Here is a 23,648-nt window from a genome sequence, read left to right on the forward strand (position 1 = left end):
GTGTTCAAAGTGTGTAAACTCTGGTCGTGCGTTGGCGGATTCGGTTTAAATCGTTGATTCGGATGCACATTCTGATCGTATTCGGGATTTTGGTTGATTTGGATTGTGTGATTGGCCTGCCCGGATTCTGGTTTGGGAGGAGGCTGGACCTTGATAGATTTTTCCATTGCGTTTAGGGTTTTTGGTGGATTTAGGGTGCCTGTTGGTTGGTGGGCATGCTTTTGAAGTAGAATTTTTGGTAGAATTTAGGCGCGTTTTATTAATTGGATTTTGTTTGTGCATCACTTTGGTGGATTCAGGTTGGTGGATTGACACCTGCCTTGGTGGATTCGGTTGTCCTTTGCCTGGGTAGATTCAAGTGCATGGTTGGGTTGCTTTGGTAAATTTTTAGTCTGTGCTTTTTGGATTTATTTATATTAATATTAGGCCCTATTTCATTTTCTTTACTACGTATCCTCGTCGCATCTCGTGTATGGATGTGTATTGGCCCATGCAATTACCGTTTGTATCCATTGCACACTGCTCCGTCGTCGTCGGATCAAAAATAAAATAATAATAATAATTTGACTATCCAAATGACGTTATTTTGATTGCCAATCCCTAATATTGTGGTCTAAAATCACATTTTGGACCAATACTAGCCATAACAACCCAACCAGGGATTTTTTTTATTCCGGGCCGTCGTCCCCCTCCGTCGGACATGCCGGACCCTTGTCGGCAATTTTCCGGCACCACTGCTGGACAGTCCTAAATTAGTCATTCGCAACAGAACATAGTTAAAAGTAGACAAATATTTATAGCATGGCGTTTATTTATATTGTTCTTAAATTAGAGCGGCACGTCATGAGCGGCTGCTAATTGCAGGTTACGTTCTTCAGTAATTCACACCTCACCAATATTTCCATCACAAGTGAAAAAACATTAATAATACGATTAATCAGAATACTATTTCATGAATGCTGAGAACGCATCGTTCAACTTGTGATCAATTCACGAACTATGATAATAATTTCACAATATACATTTCAATTTGTGGCGATCTATGTTAGATGGAATGCATCATGTGCATAAATAGCACCATCTAATTTATGAAATCGAACGCATGTGTTTAAATTCATTCATTTTAACCGCTTTTTATCAGCCTCAAATATTCAAATCTCCCTGTCGGACCGGTAGGCCTACAAGTGTGCTTCACATCTCAGCTTTCATATAATTCCATCCAAGGGGAGGATCCGGTTGGAAGGGGTTACAATCGCAAAAAAAAAAAAAAAAAAAAAAAAAAAAGAGGAGAAATAAATGGGGCCGACGGAAAGCTTCGCACGTTGCATGTGCCTGCCAGCATTTTTCTCTGGATCCGCCTCATCATTACATGCATAGGCCAAATCTAGTCAAGACATAAGATTGAAAGTCCCAAACAAGACTATAATACAAGGAGTCTATCATATAGAGATGAAATCTCAACCTTAAAAACAAATTCGTTCCAATATAAATTGACAATGGGTACATAGGTTGTCAATATTCTCAGGCTCTTTCTGGTACACTATAAACTTTTCGCGGATAGGCTTTTTTATGACATACATTTTCCTTGCTTCCATTCTTCTATTATAATTTTAATTTTTCTACTTGAGTCGGAGGATATGCAGGTTCTTACAAAATAAAAAAGTATAGGCATATGCCTATCAGCCTGGGGCGGCCACATCGATGACTACGGTGGCTATGAAAGTTTGAACACAGCTGATACAACTACGCAACAATAATTGCTGTCTGCTTGCGCCAGTTGAGCATTAGATCATTCCGCCGATGGACGCGAAAATGCGTTTGCTTTGCATATAGCCAGTGACTCATTTTAATAAATTAGGCCTAAACCTATTAAAGGGAGACTTCGCTGACTCTATAAAGTCGGTTCATTCAAATATCAGACATTAATACACTGGTCTTTATTTATTTACTCAGAAAGTGCTAATTGAAATCACCGCCCACTGTCGTCGCGCATGTCCGTAGGTGTATGCCGAAGTTGGCTTACCAGTAGGAAAATTACACTTGAAATTGTAGCTATTACGGAAGCAATGAAAGTACACTTCGAATATTCTGACGATCTACTATACTTTTAGTAGGTAATGTTTTGCTTGAGATGTGGTTCTCATTTTCGGGTAAATACATTCAAACGACTACGGTACTCTATTATTACTATAGTCAAGACTGAGAATCAACCTTTTGGGGGAGTGACGTTCCTGACTGAGTCTTTTTGAAGATAAAAGGACAAGGCCTCACAAAGACAAATTGACTTAATAACACGATACAAAGAATTGTGTTATGCTATGACAAAAGCGGCTGGATTCCCAGCCACTACAATCCTGAGTTCACGAGCCTGACAAAAATGGCCAACGACCAGTCGCCGAGTGCGTAAACGCTCCGTGACAAAAAAAATCAACAAATAAAATCCATTTAGCCGCTTGAAATAAGTACCGGTACACTATTAGGGAAGTTCTAACAGACAGGACATAATGTACGATACACACGAGTGGGCGGCGTTGTAACACTATTTTAATCTTTAATTCGTTTTTGATTGTTCTGTTTATTACCGCATCAAGGATGTTATTAATCAATACGGACCAACACAACCGTACCTTTAAGGACAGTAATCGGATTTTTGCTCACGAATTTTAAACCACAACATATCCTAACCTGATGCCACTTACTGTGCAATTTTATTTTGTTAGAGTGAAGATTGGTTTAGCTTCATAAATAATACGTTATATTGTTATCCTTATTAATAAATAATAAATTAATAAATTAGAAAATAATAATTATGTCTATTTGTACGGCATCATTTTGTTACTGGTACGTTACTTTAAACATGACAATTTTTTATTATTTTACTTTTTATTAGGATAGAATAAGATTTATTAAACACCCAATTGGTAGCAAAACTGCTGAATTACGGTACATGGTAGAAATTACAAATTACAATCAAATATAAATACAAAAATTAGTGTTATTGATATTTGGTTTTATTCATTATTATTAATACCGGTACAACAGTGGTGAAGCACACAGTCACAACTGGTAAGGAAACACCCCCAAGACATTTTCTCTTGACCACGGAATCCGCCCCTTCGGACCATCAGTCCCTAATTGCCAATATCATCTAATAATCCTGTTTAAAATATAACATCCGTAGACTCTGCGTTAAATGGCTGGAACAGGCCTATGCTTTCGTATATTACGCGCGCACTCCCTGATTTACGCGACATGATATGCGCACAATGAATTGCATATTTCTTAAGTATTGTGACAGCCTTGACCTTTGGGTGATTGGCATTTCTAAATATTTGACTATAAAATTCATTTCTCGCCTTCAATTTTGACAGCGCAATTCCCAATCGATAAGAAAACAGACTTATACATCAAAGTGTGTAACGTGATTCTATATTGGTTACATTGCATAAAGTGTTCAAAATATGCATAGTCTGGTGAGATATTTGTTTGGCCAGATAGACTCACGCAATCCGATCCCCCAGAGATTCCCCATACAAATCGTCCCCCACAGCTATTTACATCTCTTCTATGATGCTTAAATCTCGTTGATAATTTACTTGGCCTGTCATTGAAAAAGACTTAGCAACAAAAGCGTAGTAAACAAAACAAATGTGAATTGTTGTTATTCCATCATACGTGATTGCTTACCGTACTCTTGTGATGGATACGGGCTTCCTACTACATAGCATGGTAAACGAAATATTTGGCCTAGCCTGCTCCAAAGCCAAACGTATTGACTCGGATGGGATTATTTAAACGGTGTTGTGCTTCATCACTTTATTGTAGGCGGATTTTTGTGGGAAATATTCGTATGACAATCAGCAGTGTGTTTGCGGTGCGAACTTTGATCGTTATCATCGTCATCACTTGCCATATGCTGATTAAATTTAAATTTATATTTAATCATTTTCACATTTTTAAATTATGTAGAGGCTACATCAAGTGACACGGAAATATAATTTCTATGCCTATTATTACTTAATAAATGCGAAAGGAAGCCATTTGTTATAACTAAACAATGTGTAGGCTTATAAATGTTGTATAATATCAAATAGGCCTAGAACTAATAATATAAATCTACGCATAGGCCTACATTTTATATTTAAGCGCCAGCGGCTTGAGCCTTTTTGGGTCTACACAAGACGCTGACCCGGTACCCCAGAACCTCACTGGTGTTCTTGTTCTTGATCCTGTTACCAAAACTTTAAAAACGTCCAGCGTCGCCAGTTTTGAACGGACGTGCAGGAAATTTTGTACACATAAACTAGAGGTGATTTCCAACAAACGTTCATCGCCCTTTTTTTAAAACTTGGACAGCAGGGTTCCCCGTACACCTAAAAATCAAAACAGGTTTCAGCAAGGACTACATTACAGCCTTTACCACTAATACCACTAATAAGGCAAGTCGCATGGATGTTGCGGTTGGTTAAGTGTGTTCCAAAGAACCAAAGTTCGTGAGTTCGAACCGCCTCTTGGTATTAACTTTTTTCCCCAATTTAAGACAATTTAATTTGGTAGAAATGAACATTCTAAATATATATATAAATTTTTAGTACAAACAAAAAAACTCTATCTTATTAGCTCTTCTAAAAACTCAGTATAGGCCTAATAACTTGCGACTACCGTATTTAAGCGTGGAGCGGTCGCTTTTGTTTAAAGTGGATGCTATAAATCATGGCCCTGTTTATTATTATCATTATTATTACAGCAGTGTTCAAATCTCTAAATTATGTCGTGGTTTCATCAGATAAAACAAAAAGATAATTTATAATAGTATTTCATAAATGTGGAAGAAAGAAATGGTTCATACCGGTAACTAAAAATGAATATGTTTCATTTCATTTCATTTATTTCGTCAAACAACAACAATACAAACAAAATTTACAATAGAGCAAAAATACGGGAAACGGGATAAACGGGATAACCAAAACGCAAACTAAATTGTTGTATAAAGTTTCTCCGCTGATTTAAGGAAATATACATGAAATAAATAAATAAATATAGCCTATATATATATATATATGTATATATATATATATATATATATATATATATGTGTGTGTGTGTGTGTGGGTACGGTGATCATTTAATTTTGCATGGTAATATCGATGGAGCTATGTTAAAAATTCCCTACGCCTACGCGTGTGTGTTGCCAAGACTCTTGCCATTGTAATGTTTGGCAGGAAACTAGGCCTACACCATTTGACAGCTCCGCTTCACTTTATTGAGTTGATCCAATATCGAGGGTCTCGCGCGATTGTACGCGTCATTACCGTGTGTACATCGCGCGCCTTTACAACCAATCACAGAATGCAGAGATCCGCATGTTTTACAGCATGCAAGGATGAGCGATCCAAAACGGAAATCCATGGTGTCAAAGCCGTCAGAGAGAACTACTTTAATTCTATGTTCGTAAACAACTCATGGCGTCAACACGAGAGAGAACCACTTTAAATGTTCGTCAACAACAAACATAATGTAGGCCTGCTTGTAATAAATATGCTGCGTCTAGTTTTCAAAACGTAACTTATCCTTCAAATTAACATTTATATTAAGTGTGCAGAGGCGTTGCTTTTTTGCATTTAGTGACGATAATTAAACACATTTCGAATAGTTTATGCGAAGAGGATGCTTAAATAAACAGCAACAACTATGTACCGAACACTTCAACCTCTTTTCCTAATTGTTTATGTGATCCTATTTTCGGTCGTAAGAATACGTCATTTGACAATATTACTGAAACGACAATTAATCAATGAACGTACGGTATTCCTCGTCACAATGCAAACACGTTGCAGTTAGAGACTGCAGATTTCGTAACAATGAGTTAAATGCATACAATTATTTTTGAAACACCAAATTGACTATAAATTTTGATGTCGTATAAATTTGGTCGATATTAACGACGACAAACCTGTACTGCTTAAACCAATTGCGTAAATACCCGGCAATGTAAACCATCAAATTAAGGGCCTAACATACCGATCTACGCCATCTAATTAATTACCGATATTTGATAAGACAAAATGTCTACTCTTCGTCAATCACATCTACACACAATCAAATCACGGCACATTAACAAAACTGTTAAAAGTTATCGACCATGTTTTAATAGAAACTTCGATTCTTTACTCATGTACATGGGTTAAATTCGATGTAAAGTGAACGAATTTAAGCATAATCTTAATTTCTATCGCTTAATTTAGGGCCCACGCAATCTTAGCAGGTTTACACGCCTGTTGTGAGCAGAACTTTAGCCGAGTGCCGTATGTACGAACAGCAATCAGAAAGCTAATTCCGTATCCAGCTATTGGGAAAGCTGGGACAGTCCCACACAATTTTCTATTGGGTCCACAAAGAATGGGTCCACTTTTTAAAAATGTGTCTTAATTATGCTGTTTTATGCAAAAAATGAGTCCGATTTTTGAAAAAAGGGTCCAGATTTCTCATATTTTGCATTAAGTTATTAAACTTTTAAGACAATGGGTCCACATTTTTCATATTTTTTGCGTAAAATGGGTCAACTTTTAAGAAAATGGGTCCACATTATTTGAATTTACACGTGTGGGTCCACTCCTATATTTTCCCGCACTATTTGAAAATCCTGGCTATGGTACCATGGCCGTTTGGTTCCATGGCCATAGCTTCATAGTACAGCCGTTAACTATGTCTGTTGTATTAACTTTATCATTGTACTGTATTCATATTTATTATAATATTGATATCAGTCCAACTTATCTCTCTCTTTTATTGTACCGACAATTATGCGTTTAAACACATGGATGTTGTGTTGGCCAGGGAGCCTATCTTCCGAAAAAAACGGTGCACTCTTAACTGAAAAGCACTTGAACCCGTGGAAGTTCAACGAACCCACAGCAGCAACCGATGATACAAATGGTCACAGAAAAGGTTTGAGAGCTCAATAAATCAAGTAAATGTACCTACATTACATACATCGGCTAAACGTCTCTTTTGAAAGGCGGGTCTGATAATAACATGTGTTTCACATGTAGAGCAGCATGATTGTATAAAACCAGGGGTATGGCATTTATGGAAGCAAGAGAACTAGGCGCACACCTTAAAAAGGGATAGGCCCAACGCCTCATAATTATTCCACATTTATCGTTTATGTTGAAATAATAGGATAACCACGCCCCGGCACCCATCCAAAAAATCAAGACCAGCTCACATTGCCATTGTCATGGAGTATATATTTACTCTTCAATATATCTAAGTGCAGAGCATACAATCCAGATAACAAAAATAACAAATATTATCATTAAAATGACTTAGTAACACGTGGCTATCAAGCGCTATGATCATTGGATTATGGAAAAATTCAACTTCAAAGCGACGCCGACAATAACTGATGGCTAATGATGAGGGATAAATCAGCTCAATAAATGGGTTCAAAGTCAAGGACAAGACAATAGATTCACAATAAACATTGATATGCGGCGATTGTAAAGCTAGTAGATAGCCTATATACAATCTGCAAAAAAAGAAGCAAAGGCGCCACCACAGATTGTTTCAAGTATAATTTTAAGACAATAAAGTAATCATAAATATTATTTGCATCTTTGAATTATCAATCTACAGGACACAATGGCAGTTATATTGGGAGTGTAACATTAAGTATTTCTAGCCAAAGACCTCAATTAAAAAATGTATAATCTAATTTTAATGTAACGTTTCAATACTCACTTTATATACCGCGTTAGAGTGATAACGTTGTACTTTAATGAAGGTTACAGGTAGCCGAAATACGGGGTTACTGTGTCAAATTGGTAAGGCGTATTTTCTCACGTGGTACATATATTGACTGGTCAACTATTTCTAAAAAGAAGATATCGCCGATTGTTATTCGTTTACATACAAAAGGAGGATAAAGCATTTGTAATATTGCAACCATGTTTGAAAGCTTTGTCAATAAAGAAATTCTGTAAAGCCCTCTTCTGTGTACCATTGGCTATTGTATTGTATGTGTCATCTAACGATATTATACCCCCTGAGATGTTGGTAAATAATACATTGAGAAAGGCTGCTTACTCTGCACTTCGCAGCGGCCTCCGTCCTATTTGCCAAACATTTATGATGAAAAGCGTTCCGTGATGGTTATACACTGAATCGTGGTTGGTCTGAACAAAAGCGGGGCGGGATGGCCCAGCATGGCCGTTCAGTCATCTCACCTAGGCCATATTTACACGCCGAAAGTTCTAATTTGCCCTTTGCTATTACTGGGAGAAAGTTGAGGCTGCAGATTAACTTATTGCACGATCAAGTCAAAGGGAACATAGATTTTGATGATGTGGTGGTCATGATGATGAGAAGGAGGAGAAGGACACTGATGATGAGAATGATGATGTAAATGACGACGCGATGAAAGTCGACAACTTGTATTATATTGTACAGGCCTACTATGTTACCCGTTGTGACTGGACACAATCCAATGACAATTGTTATAATAGGCTGATTAATCCTAATGGTCCTAAAACGCCAAAATTTATTGGCCATATTAGGCCTGTAATAAAAAAAATATTGAGCATGTAATTAGTAGTGTAATTAAATGATTGTCAAAGAAAAATGATGAGTGCGATTTAAGAAATAACTATAGCGCTAAGAATATTCTTAAATTAAACTCGTAGAAACATTCTTCACAAGTGAACAAGCTATAGGGGGCGCTATATATTACATTTTGATCGTCACAACCGTTTAAAATGAAAAATATTGCATTTAGGAGATCTTAATTAAGCTCTTTCTAGTAAATCCTAATAATAATGTAACGTTTTTCCGCCGGTCAAAAAAAAAAAAAAAGAAAGAAAGAAAGAAGACTCACATTAGAGCAAAAAAAAAAGTTTGTTTGCCCTCCTCCACCCGCCCCTAACTCACTGAAAAAAATAAGGGCGGAAAAACAAAAAAACTTTAAAAAAAAACAATTTTTAGCTTTTTTCTTTACAACTTAAAAAAACGTGAGTGAACTTATTTTTATTTTTGCCAGATGCCCTACAAATTAGTCTAAAGTTGTTTTTTGATGTAAGATATTGCCATTCTAGGCCTCTGTGGGTTATTTTTTATTTTATTCCATCTGATGAGTACTGATATTTAAAAAAAATTAATTAATAAAGAAAATGTTTTTCCACCCGCCCCTATTTATCATTTTTTTTTTAAAAAGAAGGGCAAACAAACATTTTTTTTGGCCTTATACACGTTAATTATTATTATTATTATTAATTGGCTTTGACCATTCTTGTATCGAGACCATTTTCATTACACTAAGAATATCATTAAGAATAATAGTAAGAAGAGTGAAAGTTATGATAACAATAACGTCATCAATATAAATAATAATAAATAATATAATAACAATATAATATAGTTTTTAAAAACTTACCTGTACAGAAATAATTGTAATAAAAATAAATTTAAGGGCAGTGAAAACAAGCACATTTGTCACATTTTTTTAGTGTCACTATATGAAAATAAAAGGTTTATAGGCATAATGTTGCTTGGTTTCTGTGTTCGAAACGTAACATGTGTAGTGAAAAGTAGGCTAGTGAATTTTGTGCGAAGCATTTCGGATTAAAACATCGAAAATGCCCACTCTAAAAAAAGTGTCCACAAAAAGCCATACTAAAAGTGAAAATAGTACGGCCCCTCTTTGAAATAAAAAGTGTTTTGGACGAGTTACTGTGTGTTTTTGAAGAGGAGCGGAGAGAAGTGAGTTGGGGTGGTATTAGTGGTGGTGTTTAAGTAAATTAGGAACATATTTTAAGAGATTCCATGCTTTATATATCAAATTTACGGTGGGGCTCAAAATGCACCTTTTCCAATAATCCCATTATTTTGTGGGACCATGAATATAATTGGGGGCTCCATTATCATAACATGATTATAACTTAATCATAGTGATATAATAAATGTTTAGATTGTTTAATTTCATTATATTATGATTTATCATTTAAGTATGTTAGGTTAAGCCTTATGCAAAGTTATTTTCGGACGCGCTTCTTATATTCTATTTTGGGTGTGTTTTGCAAATATATGCTTTAGATAATAAAAATCAAAATGGTAGAAGTGAAGAAGACAGTTTTCAAAAAAAAAAGATAAAGAAACAACATCGAATACAGGCAGAAATTCTAGATTTTGACGGCATAAAAATATATCTAGCGCCATCTAACGATCTTGTCTATTTTCGGCGCTTGAGTATATATTTTTGTATTGATTTATTGCGCAACTCAACAAAAACTACAATAACAAGACCGGGTGTTTATTTCATTACTTGAGGGAATCGGGCTAGTACAATCCAGCTTTCACGAAGTTTAAACTTTTGTCATTAATAGTGTAGTAGGTTTATTGATGTGTATACTTATACCTTACATCTCAGTATATTTTTAATTGTATTTGTTGGTGACAACACTCATTTATAGTGTAAGCCTAGGCTAGGCTAGGCCATGAATGAGACTTACCGGTAGTCATGGATATGCCTGGGCTTAGGCTAGCTAGGTTACTATTTTCAGTCGGCGTTCAGTGTCTACTGCCACGTGTCTGGCAGGTGATTTGCGGTGAAAGGAAGTGATCGTAAGGAATTCTGTTTTTGCTGTTTCAGTCCCTTCTATCTTTAAGTCGTATTCCATGCTTTATATATCAAAGTTAAACAAATTCTTTATGGGATTGTTTTATGCTAGTGGTAGGCCTAGGCCTAGTAGTATAAATTATTAGGAATTAGATTTTGGCTTGGCTTAGTTTTTGAACTTCTAGTCTAGGCCTAGATATGCAACAATATAAAAAGAATGTTTAATAATTACTATAATTCAATATAACCACTTAAATTTTGCAGAAGGATGGCTTCCATTAACTTATTAAACTTAAATAGAGATGTATTGTTCTTAATCTTGTCCTATTTATCTGTGAATGACCTTGGAAGACTTGCGCAAGTCTGTCGCCAACTTCATAATTTTTGCAACCAAGATGCAGTTTGGAGAAATGATTATAAGAAGAGACTTCTTGCGTCATGTTCTCGAAACCAAGAAAAGTAAGTTTCATAGTTTCTTAAAGATAGTAAATACTGTATCATTATCTTAATCAACTTTATTGTTATCCTCCATATTACTACCGTAATACCTCACTCAAGTTGAAGCCCAATGGGCTTAATCTCAAGAAGAAGCCATCTCGAATTGAAGGCCCCCTCTCTAGTTTGCAAATTTAGCCTCTTCTTAAGATAGCATATACTTCTTTCCGAGATAGTACAGTACATACACTGTACATGAATTTTAAAAACAAGATAAATTAAAAACACGCTTGGTTTATAAAAATAGTTCAGGTAATTTAACGCCAGTTAATACACTCCATGAGATAGATTGATGTTTTATAGTACAAATTTCCAAAATTTACAGCATTCGTTTTAAAGAGAAGCCCTCCCTCTTTACTTTACAAAAGTAGCCTCGAAAAGAAGCCCATCCAAAGTTTGCATAAAAATGAAGCCCAGGGCTTCAATTTGAGTTTTTACGGTATTTTGTCATCATCAATTATTTTAATATAATACTGTATTACTATATTTATTGCTTATTAACAAAGTAGTGTCATGTAGTAGTGTGACGTAATGCTAGTAATGACGCTTAAGTTACCTAATCATTTGACTCTACGATGTGCAAACCTGTCTCCAATCCACCCCACCCCATGAATCCACCCAAATACTACTTCACTATCCTGCCATGTATCTGTTCCCCCATCATCAGAGCCCAGATCTTTTGATTAGAAACCAAAAGCCTTACAGTAGTGCCACAGTATTTTGAAGATGTGTGTTTTTTTAACCTAATTCTTCATTGAGTAGTTTTGATTTTTGACTTTAGCTTTCCAAGTTTGAATCTGAAGGAAATATGTAGAGTTTCAAGAAACTGGGAAAATGGATTGATGACAGATAGGCAACTAATGAAGTTCAAATCACAGTAAGTCACTCCATAGGCCTAGAGTACATACCTCCACCCTGTGCATGAATACAGTGCTGTACCAACAATATGCAGGACTTCCTTAATGGGTGAAAATTCAGCATAACTTCAATGAAATAATTGAATCGGCAGTCCTGTTGAGGCACATTATTTTCTTTAGTGCTGCAGAATACCCTCAAGAAAATAATGGAATCGCCTTTCGTATTCAGGCACATTGATTTCGTGCATGCTGCCTAAATACGTGGGGTGATTCCATTAATTTTTTTATGCTTGAGGGTAAAAAAACAAATTTATGTGACCTTGTCCTTTGACCTTTTTTTCCAAAAATTGGATGGTGTCTTTCTTCGATTACTATGTACCATTTCACTAAATTTTATGATGATCCATTCCTTAGTTTTGCGTAATCTTAATAACAGACAGACAGACAGCTCTGAATACATATCCCCCTTGGCAAAAAATTCTCTTAATAACACTGTCATAATTTAAGAAATGTGCTAAACTTACATTTCTAAGTCATCATTTCAGTTGAACCTGCATTAATTACATTTTAATTACTGGTATTTATTTTAATCAAAGAATAATGAATTGAAATTTATTAGACATATAAACAACCATCATAATTATATTGCTATAATTTAGAAGCCAGTTAAGTTTTACATGATATAAATTCTAAGCTTAAACAAAAACAGTTATTTGGGGTGCTGCCACTTATCATTTAAATTTATTTTGTTTATGTAATAAAGGTTGATGCCATGGTTACAGCTACAAAATGAGCACCTGTATATGAGTCATGGAGCAAGTCTTCGTTGTTACCACATAAGGAAGAACGGTAGTCTTTCTAGGCACCCTCTCCTCATATGCAACAAACACACCTATGATATATGTCACTTTGTTGTAAATGATGGTTATATTGTCACAGGTGGAAGGTAAAATATATACAATCATTTGATTTGGTGATAAAGATGATTATAATGATACCATGATGCTCGGCCATTCGTGTAGAATGCCCAAACATTTAAGGCAGGGGTACTGCAACCTACAGCCATAATATCAGATCTGTTTCCAAAGACACACTTTTCTATGGTTCAAGTTGTGGAACAAGTCTTCTAGAATAAGGACTATAAACCGTAGGCCCAGTGTACACAATTGTTCTTTATAGAATCTAGTACATCATTCTAGATGAGTAGGGGATAACCCTGGTGTCGTGTACTGCTCCGTAAAGAACCTGTTGTGGATAGACAAGAGTAGTTGGTACCAGTTCACCAGGTAGCTCAGTTATGAAGTGACCCTTAGGGGAGAGGGAGGTCACTGTACGAGCTGGTACATGCCTCAAGCACTTTGAGATTTTTGTATAAAGCGCTATATAAATTTTACTACATTACATGATATTTCCAGAGAAAGACATGAAAGAAATGTTGACATTATTTTATCAGTCAAGACGAACTACAATTACAGTCTTCATAAAAATATTGAACACAATTTACAAAGTAGTAATAAATTTATTTTATTGTTTTTTTTTTAATAGGGACCACCAAATAAACATATGGAAGCTGACCAGAGGGCCAAATGTCCAGTTTATCCGCAGTTTAATAGGTCATTCATGCAAAGTTAGTTGCATTGATTCACAGGATGGCCTGGTCCTATCAGGCTCTGCTGACCACTCATGGAGGTTGTGGTCAATGGATCGGGACGAATGCTTACTGGAAAGTGAGATGCCAGATCGACTGCTATCAGTAGCTATTAATCCATGGGACAAGTAAGTTATGCACAGTAATTTTAAATTATCTGAAAATTTAGTCGTCATAATCCTACATCATATTCCAATGCATCTTTATGTTCTAACCAAAAGTTTCTGTAATTCCTCTATATGTGGCCTTAATGTTGTCCTATCACTGCCATATATGGGCATGATATTGTCATAACATTCTCTTATATGGGTAAATCACAAGTATAGTCATAGTAGACAGCCAGTGTGGTAATGTTATTTTATATTTATGTTTAGCCCTTCTACATTAAGACTAGTGTGATATTCTTAATGTTGTTATTATTAATATTAATAATGTTTATGGTAATAATAATTGAATTTATATAGCACATACATCCTCTATGTGCTTTTACAGTCAGAAGTGCAATAAATCTAGGTGATAAATTATTATATAGATAAGTAAATAGATAGCTATTATATAAGTTGTAATTCATTTGAAATATACAGTAGTTTTAAGTTCTTTTATTCCATTCCTTTCATCTTATTATAGTTATATTAATAACATTTTAATCATGTTATTGTTATAAAATGTTATTATTATTATTTTATATTATGTTATTACTTTTATTATTGTGTTTATTTAATATTTAATTTCAGAAACATGATTACAGGTACATCATGTGTTAATGACCGCAAACCATTAGATATCTGGAATACCGAAAAGTAAGAATTTTTATTTTAAATTTGTTGATTCTCTTCTGTGTTTAATATCAAGTCATACCTCCATATTATTTGCCTGGTAGAAGACAACCCAAACATACACTACCATTGTGAGTTATTGTAGAGAAAGCCTAACATGGCTAGTTGGATGGCCTAGTGGTTAAGGCCATAATATCGATGCTGGTTTGAATGGTACAGGTAGCTCGCCTATGGTTCTGAAGGCGGAACAATTCTTCTTGGATAAGGACTATAAACTGTAGGCCCAGTGTACACAATTGGCTCATGTGCACTTTACAGAACGCAATACATCTATCGAGACGAGTAGGGGGGGTTACCCCGGTGTACTGGTCCAGTCAGCCCCTGTTGTGGACAGACGATAGTATCTGCTACCGGTTTACCGGGTAGCTCAGCCACGAAGAGACCCTTAGGGAAGAAGCAAGTTACTGTAAGATTTAATGCAGAAATATATAATCAACCCAAAGTGATTGTTTTCAGTAATTTTTTATGTTTATTTTAACATGTGCAGTTCATTAAAATACATCTGTGGCAGTAAAAGAGTGATTTAATTTTAAAAATTTAGTTTGTCAAAAGGTTAAAAGTTTAATAAGAATATTAACATACAGTATTGTCGTTTTTTTATGTTTGTTTTAACGTACTGCAGTTCAATGAAAATTCATCTGTATTGGTAGAATAGTGATTTAATTTTAAAACTTTTAATTTGTTGTTTAATAAAAAAGTTTTATAATTATATTAACATACAGTCGTACTAAATAAAAGTAAAACAAATATGAACTACTAATGTTTGTTTTGGAATTATTCCTGACACCTGTGCTTCATCTAGGATGTTTAGCTGGAGGTTTTTAACATCTGATCTCTTTCAGTGGTAAACATATGGTAACACTCGGCAGCAACTTCCAGAAGGGTGCTGGTGTTCTAGACGTTCAGTTTGAGGACCCTCACACTGCCCTCTCTTGTGGATACGACACTTACTTAAGAATCTGGGATACAAGGGCTAGTCGGTATGTTGACAAAATAAAAATTGAAAGAGAAGTTGAAAAAATTATTAATTATGTCAATAATATATTTTTGGAAGTGTGATGATGATAATGATAAAATTAATAATAATAATAATAATAAATATATTTTAAAGCCTGGACGTGATTCCATAGAGTATGCAATGCGACAAGGTGCAAGGAACAGATCGTATTTAATGACAGAAAAGTCAGAAAATATTGCCACATCATCAAGTGCTCAGGCAAACATTTTTTTTACACATTGCTTAGCGAACTTTTTTTTTGTAAATACTGTCAGAGGAGTTCGCAAAAAACATTAAAAATTATTTTTTTCTCATATTTATCCAATGATTTTGCCAAAAGCATTTAGTCGGAGGAGAAAATAATAATAACATTTTATTGATGAATGTAAACTGTCTAGTTAGGATTAATAAATGCTTTAAATTTATATAATTAAGGAAGATTTCAAGGCAGCAGCGGGCGTAATAAATATAAATATATATAATATGATTATGAAAAATGAATAAAGATTTAAGATAACAATAATATCATGTTTAACATAATATTTGTAATTAGAATAAAATGCAATATATAATGTGATTATAAAGATTTAAGCTAACAATTATATTATGTAAAACTTATATTGGTAATTATGATAAAATTCAATAATATGATTATGAAGAATGAATAAAGATTTTAAGCTAACAATAATATTAACCATAATAATGGTAATTATAATGAAGTACAATATATTATATAGATATAATGCATTTGTTTTGATTTTATCTTCATAACATACCTTATTGCATATTTTGTCATATTTTAAAATGTTATATATCTATTAGATCATGTGTCAGGGCATATGAGGAAATGGACGACAACGCTCTTTATTGTCTGCGTAGTAATGGTGGTTATCTGATAGCGACAGGCTCCAGTCGATTTGGTGTTGTCAGACTGTGGGACAAACGTATGACTAAATGCATACATGTAAGTTTTCAGAGTAAAAGGGCTTTGTGGTCTAGAATGTTGGTATAACCACTGTGCACTATACTCTAGATGGTCTTACCCTTGTTTATTCAACTCTTCTTAAATTATTGATACAAGTTAAAGAAATAAAACAATTATTATCAATACTATACGTAATGTAAATACTAAGTTAAAGAAATAAAACAATTATTATCAATACTATACATAATGTAAATACTTATGTTTTGTTTTGTTGGCAGTATATCTGCATATTTGAGAAAGTCGAATTTTGAATATAAAATATTCAAAAATATTTAAAAATAAATAAAAATAAATCTATATATTCAGCAACAAAATCAGATCCACTGACAAAGCGCATTGACAATGTAGGCGGTCAATGCTTGAGCACATTTTACGGAGTGATGAATTCACTCCTGCACATTGTGCACTTGTGTTTACAGTTTAGGGAAAGGGGAAGGGGCAATATTGAGAAAAATCAATAATTTGGCTGTATAGATGACTCACTTAAAAGATCGATTAAGTCACTAACTGCATATCAGAAACAGATCAACGTAAAAAACAGTCTATGCAAAAAAGTACAAAGGTATTATTATTATTATTATTATTATTATTAGTTTACACCAGCAGTTTACATTTCTGTTTTATAATGACTTTTTTTTTTTATTACTGTTGATTATTATTATTGGGTGTTATTTTTACTATATTATTATTTTGTTCCTTATATATAATTGTCATTCTTTCATTTTCTACTTCAGAAATTTTATGTTGGCGGCAACAAAAGTGGATCAGTTTATTCTTTGCAATTCAACCTAAAGCATCTCTATGTGAGCTTGGCACATTCCATTCAAACTCTGGACTTCTGCTGATATTCGATGCATGGTAGATGAACATTTAGAAATTGATTTCCTTGTGTTTATGGTAAAAGTGCAATCTATAAATTTTATGTGCAGTTAGTAAAAAGGAACTGTTGTGTGAAAGAATGAAAATGCTGTGAGAATTCCTGTGAGTCCTGTATCACCAGGAATCCTGTCATCAATATGTATCCTACCTCTACAAAATATCCTGCCACCACAATGATTCCATCACAATGACTCTGGTACCATGGTGGATTCTGGCATCACCATGAGTCCTGCCATCATGATGTGTTCTACCACCACAAAGGATCATGCCACCACAATGATTTGTGCCATCACAATGGTTCTGGCACCATGATGGATCATGGCATCACCATGAGTCTTGCCATCATGATGTGTTCTGCCACCACCACAAATGATCCTGCTACAAAAACGAGTCCTGCCATCATGATGAATTTTACTCCCACAAAGGTCATGTCATCGCCATGAGTCCTGCCTATCATGATGGGTTCTACCACCACAAAGGATCGTACCACCACAATGAGTCCTGCCATCATAATGGGGTCTACCGCCACAAAAAGATCCTGCCATCACCATTGGCTCTGCTGCCATTGATGTCTGGCTGTTCACTGTAAAAGAAGAAGAAAATACCTTGCAACTTTCAAATCTACAAAAGGTTATCAAGGTATCCTTTGTTTCAACAATAATAAAAATAAACAGAGCACATTGTAGTTAAGTAATGAAAAATAAATGAATCCAAGTAAAATAAAGCAATAAACTTTAACAAATTTAGAAATTGAAACTCTTGAAAACCACTTTTAGCACTTAACTTAATTTACGTATCAAAAGTATGCAAGAAAAGTTTTAAATAAAAATAAAAAGTTAACTAGTTTTTCTTATATTATTTCAAAATTCATTGTAATGTCCATAAAAAAAAGTATTGCAGAGTAGAGTAGATGATTTTATCGTTGATATGCCCGACCCGCATATAGGGTTCTGTAGCGGGAGCGTACCTGCTTCGTTTAGGCATGAGCCAGTACTAATTGTAACAGAAATATTACGATAATATTACAAGGGTCTGAAGTGCATATCGCAGGCAGGTTGGCATTGTAGTACTCTATTATATTTTCAACAAACATACACACAACCTTCGATACGGGCATGTGTAGTTCAACTATGAATTGGCTTATTGTGACAAGTTTGTAATTCATTTATAGATATATATTTTATTAATGTTATTCCTTAAATAGTTGCAAGTGCAAAAGTAAATGAAATTTAATCAGGGATTACAGATATAGGTCACTTTCAAAATATATTTTTCCAAGTTGTGAAGTGTATTATGCAGTTAAAATTCAGATAAATAAAATTATTTATTTTTGAGATATATCTTATTAACAGAAAAACATCCATTTTGGTGTTGTGATATTTATTTCATCGACATTTTAAGAATTAGATTTTTACGTCATTGATCAGTAATTTGATTGAATATGGTCATAATTTACAGTACTGTAATAGTAATAACCTTCATCCAACTTTCATTTGTCTATTGTCATGGACTACTGTACCTCTATCGAAGATGTATAGTCAGTTTAGAACTAATAAAATTGAACTAAAATTATTATAAGTGCTCACTTTAACATAGCCAATTTTGATTGTGTAAATGGTTTACTGAATAAAATGAATAAATAATTGACGTTTGTATTTTGCCCCGTGTTAAGAATAGAAAACTGTTTGCTGCCCTCTATTGTCTATAAAGTTTTTTGACCTCAAACTTAAGTAGGCACAGTGGAAGTCCTGCAGTTTCAATGCATATCTGAAGTATATACGTAAGTTTTCTATGAATACGATTAAAAACAAAAATAACATTATTATTAAATTATATTAAATTCTGATTATCCAGTGTATTTGATATTCATAAAAGCTGGGAGAGATTGCTGTTGTGCATGGACTTAACTAGGAAAAGCAGAATCATTTTGGCTAACCACACCATACCGTAGCTTAGTCAACATGTGCTTCCAAGGCAGTGCATAGCCTGGTCTTAAGATGTGTTGTGTAGTGGTAGGCCAAAAGAATAATGTAGAAGCCCCCTAGCTTTGTAAATATGTTTATAATTATTTTATAATGAGGAAAACGAGACTAATTGGGACACAAAAATGTTGAGAATATGGGCTGAGGTACCTGGAAATTGCACTTTCATAACTTAAAAATCTTACCGGTACTAGGCCTATGTTCATATCAATACAATACAGGATTAATACAATTTAGAGGGGTGCGATCGCGCCGTCTGCATCCGCGCCAGCTGTCCACACCACTGGTGGTGCAAGCGGGGGCAGGGAGGGAATTCCCCACCCCCATCTGGATCCCTGTCATCCGACGCCACAAGGTTGTCGAATCAAAATTTTAAAAAAATTACAACTTGCCTTTCCAAATACAGTAATGTTATTTTGATTGCCACTCTCATATATTGAGGTCTGAAAGCATAATGTGGACCATAAAAACTCTCCCAGCGAACCCTAACAGGGATTTTTTATTCGGGGCTCAGACCGAGGTTCTAGTCGGCCTCCTTGGTTGGGACCCATGTCGGCCCCCTTGGTTGAGACACCTGGCGGACATGTCGGACCCCTTGTCGGCAAATATCTGGAGCCACCACTCGTCCACACTATAAAATTTTCTTTGACAAAAAAAAAAAAAAAAAAGACAAAAAAAAAAAAAAAAAAAAATGTTGTATGCCAAAAATGTCATGATGTGATGGTCATCATGACCATATTTAGGCATTTCACATGTTTTTGTTAATTAAAATTTGGTGTCTAAACAGGGCTTTAGGCTTATCAATGTCTAAGTCTAAACAGGGCTTTAGGCTTATCAATGTCTAAGTCTAAACAGGGCTTTAGGCTTATCAATGTCTAAGTCTAAACAGGGCTTTAGGCTTATCAATGTCTGGGAATTCTGCTCCCTATGAGAATTGCCAATTGCTGTCCAAGCCAAATTACACCACCTAAATAGGCAGAGTGGGAGTGTAATCCGTCATGATTTTGGCCCCCACAGAACCTATGAGCTAAATTCACTTTTCTTCGTATATCAGTAATGCTGGTGTTTCTTTATACCACTGCATTACCGAGCAGCTTCCTCCATGTTCGATAGACTGGGTGCCTCAATTGCTAACCCACAGTTTTCAATGCTTTTACAACTAATTTATCGAGATCTTTTCCAATTATAGAATATAATAAATCATCATTACTGACATGTAATTTATTATAAATTGTAAGTTTTCAAGGCTGAAATAAAGATGAAATGTTAGAAAGTTTATTTGCAGTTGAAGTCTATGGATTCTGTGCTTCGATGGATGTCAGCAACTATACCCAAATTAAAATCTGTTTACAATGCACAATTAGTAAACTATGTTTGACTTGCCTGTAAGCTCATGGCCATTTTCATTTGAGGGCTGCAAGGGTATGTTAACCTTTTAGCTGTGCTTCTGCTGAGCATGACACACACAAATTAAATTGTTTGCTGCAAGTATTTTTAATAAGAATGATGATAGTTTTATCTTAAAATCAAATTTTAAGCTGTGTTTACACTATGAAATTTTCTTCGACAAAAAACTGTTGTATGCCCATATATAGTAATGATGTGCCTATATATAGTCATGATGTAATGTCATCTTAAAATCCTGTGAGGTATTTTTACATTTTAAAGTTACAATGAAATTTAAGCAAATATTTTTCTTGCTATGACACCTTTGATTTTAAGCTTTGTTTACGCTATAAAATTTTCTTTGAAAAATAACTGTTGTATGCCCATATATGTGACCGGCTCTGGCAAAACCCTCCGTTTGTAGGAAAAGTTCAAAATTGAGTTGTTGGTGTTTTTAGATTCTGGGAGTAGTCTTCTTTAAAACAGTGTTTATTTGATGGAAATTGGTTGAGTATTATCAAAGTTCATTCATTGGATATCAGCAATGTAGGTTTTGAGAAAACAACTTCCAAAGACTCCAAAATCAATAGTTTATTATTAAGATTTGTATTTTTTAAAATTATTTTAAAATACTTTTCAGTTTTGATAGTCTGGACTTTTGCTTTAGATTATTTTCATTTAGTTTCGGAGCTCAGTAGAATGGAATAAAAAGTCTTCTTTGCAATTAAAATAATTTTGTTTATTTTAAAACTTCTTTACCAGTCTGTAAATGACAGCCAATGATAATCTTTCTAGTAGCTGTGGATAAAGTATATAAAAATATTCACATAAAATAGGTTAATATTTATTGATGAAAATTCTTTGTACAGGAACTATAAAAGTATGGTCACTTAAATTTTAATTAACAAATATCATATAAACCTGTCGTTCCTCATTATCATCTTCCACTTTACAATTCCAAATTGACAAATATTTTGCATAAATTAATTAGTGGCACCAAGGTTGTGAACTGTAGGCCAACAGCTACAGCATATTATACCGATTCTGCTTAATTGACTTTTGATTAATTTTAGAAAGTAGAAATCTAATGTATTGTGTGTGTACTGAGAGTTCTGCATGGAAGACATATGTTTCAAATCGTAGGTACACGTGTATCATTGCTTTACGTATACTGTATGCTAAAAAAAAGTCCACAAGGTTAACTCAAGGGAAGAATATCACCTGTTACTTTTAAGTAACCTTGCATATCATATACCTTTTTGATTTTAAGTTAATTATCTGTGTGGGTTAAATATTTCCTTAACAATCTGTGGGTCACTTTATAAGAGGATAAAGATCAATCAAGTGTAATGATTCTGAATAAATTTACAGTTTAGAAATTGTTGAGTGGGTGCTTGTGCATGCAAGATGGGGTAAAGGAAGGGGTTTTGAATTGTAGACTTACCTCTTGTTTGTGTTCCTTGATAAGGGCACTTTATTCATGTTGTCTCTCCACCCAAATGTATAATTACCTGGTAGGTCGAAATGACAATCGGCTAGCAGCACCCCTGCTAGATTACATTGGGAATTTTTTTAATATTCCTGTGTATATAAAACATACACATGAACAATTATATAGTGCTATAGCTCCCTCTGTTGTTTCTCTTAGGATTTCTTTGTTTTCAAGCTTTACCCCTTATTAATTTTATATATTTATATTATTTTTTTTTTTCCTGTTACCAAGAAGTTGAATGTTCTCTCATACCCTGAAAGGGGTCCGTTACTTTATAGAAATAAAGTCTATTGTCTAAAAATAGGTTTACATAACTTTAATAATTGTGTATTTACTGTATCGCTCATATTTGTGTCATGAAGCCGCTAACTGGATATTTTAGATTAAGTCATAAAGTAGATAGTGTAAAGTAAATGCCAATGATAGTGTTCTCAAAAAAATGTTGGCCTCTAATTCCAAACCGTTGAGGTAGATTAGAAAAATAAAAGTGATCTTATAACATTTATTCAATGTAAATTTAAAATTTGATTAATATAAGTGGGACATTCTTACATATTATTTCTTTTGTGAGGAGAAAAAAATATGCAGTGCCTATGCAGTGCCTGTTCACTCATAAATAGATTGACTAGAAACAACAATCATGTCTGAAAATGAGTTTGCCTAATGAGAGGTTTTTGAAAGGTGCCAAAAATTACCTGCCTGGGGGCTTTCCTAATATGTCGCCAAGAATATTCATACGAAGTGAACCAGTCACTGTGACGAATGTGAGAGGCTTCAGAGAGGCGATCCAAGGGGAAATTACTGAAACATTTAATGATGATTGAACCTTGAGATGAAAGGCTTAGGTTCAGAATTTTTATTTTTGCAATTCCGGAATATTGAAACTATGTACCCTAAAGTTTCTCATGTATTTCTGTTTATTTTAAATTCATGCTTCTCGCAAACTACATTAACCTCAAAAATGTAAATGAGTTGATCTTGTGCCTACGGCCATGTATACATTGGGGATATAAAAATGACTTAAGACCGGTTGCTGTGTAACATAATTTGCTATCATCAAGATTGTGGAAAGGTTGTGCTTAAGCCTCTTGGCCGTTGGTACCTCCATTCATTGATCCAATGCAATTTGTTTGCAGAAATTTAATAGTAATGACGATGCAATTATTTATAAGTTAAAGAAATTATATTCTTATTTGGAATGTTCTCATCTTGGCAATGATGTTCGAAATTATAATGTATTTAGCTTTTTGTCTACGAGTTAATCTGTGTGTCGTTAATGTTGTAAGGTTGTTTGTTGTTGACAATGGATTCACAGTTCGCTAGGTTAATTCCAGATGTTAAATGTTCTGTTATAAATATGAAGACTAATCCATTATAAGGTACAGCTTGCTTGCTTGTAAAGTTCCTCTTCACTTTACTTTTCTAAGATTATAGAACACAAGAGAAATGTGCAAATCGTCAAATCTGTTGTCTCAGAGA

The 23,648-nt window shown here is 34.3% G+C and overlaps 1 protein-coding gene across 2 annotated transcripts; it reads left to right on the forward strand.

The window, feature by feature from the left end:
• The first annotated feature begins 10,260 nt into the window (after positions 1–10,260).
• On the forward strand, positions 10,261–18,990 carry LOC117121380 (F-box/WD repeat-containing protein 4-like). Of its 2 annotated transcripts, none has more exons than XM_033266565.1 (9): positions 10,261–10,383; positions 10,877–11,071; positions 11,889–11,984; positions 12,728–12,910; positions 13,510–13,740; positions 14,347–14,412; positions 15,291–15,428; positions 16,268–16,409; positions 17,165–18,990. In XM_033266565.1, exons 2-9 carry the CDS (start codon positions 10,881–10,883, stop codon positions 17,273–17,275), a joined length of 1,158 nt encoding a protein of 385 aa, XP_033122456.1. In that variant the 5' UTR covers positions 10,261–10,383; positions 10,877–10,880; the 3' UTR covers positions 17,276–18,990. The 2 variants fall into 2 exon arrangements, with proteins under 2 accessions (XP_033122456.1, XP_033122457.1); XM_033266566.1 differs by lacking the exon at positions 10,261–10,383 and adding an exon at positions 10,397–10,617.
• The last annotated feature ends 4,658 nt before the right edge of the window (positions 18,991–23,648 follow it).

Source organism: Anneissia japonica, unplaced genomic scaffold (assembly GCF_011630105.1).
Source record: "Anneissia japonica isolate Jap-2015-1 unplaced genomic scaffold, ASM1163010v1 scaffold21_len1647178_cov195, whole genome shotgun sequence".
Taxonomy (NCBI): Eukaryota; Metazoa; Echinodermata; class Crinoidea; order Comatulida; family Comatulidae; genus Anneissia; species Anneissia japonica.

Excerpts from the sequence above, each read along its gene's own strand:
- LOC117121380 (XM_033266565.1), top strand. The coding sequence starts at position 10,881 with ATGGCTTCCATTAACTTATTAAACTTAAATAGAGATGTATTGTTCTTA. Across the intron at positions 11,072-11,888 it reads TGTTCTCGAAACCAAGAAAA|CTTTCCAAGTTTGAATCTGA; the intron begins GTAAGTTTCATA and ends TTTTGACTTTAG. Across the intron at positions 11,985-12,727 it reads CTAATGAAGTTCAAATCACA|GTTGATGCCATGGTTACAGC; the intron begins GTAAGTCACTCC and ends TATGTAATAAAG.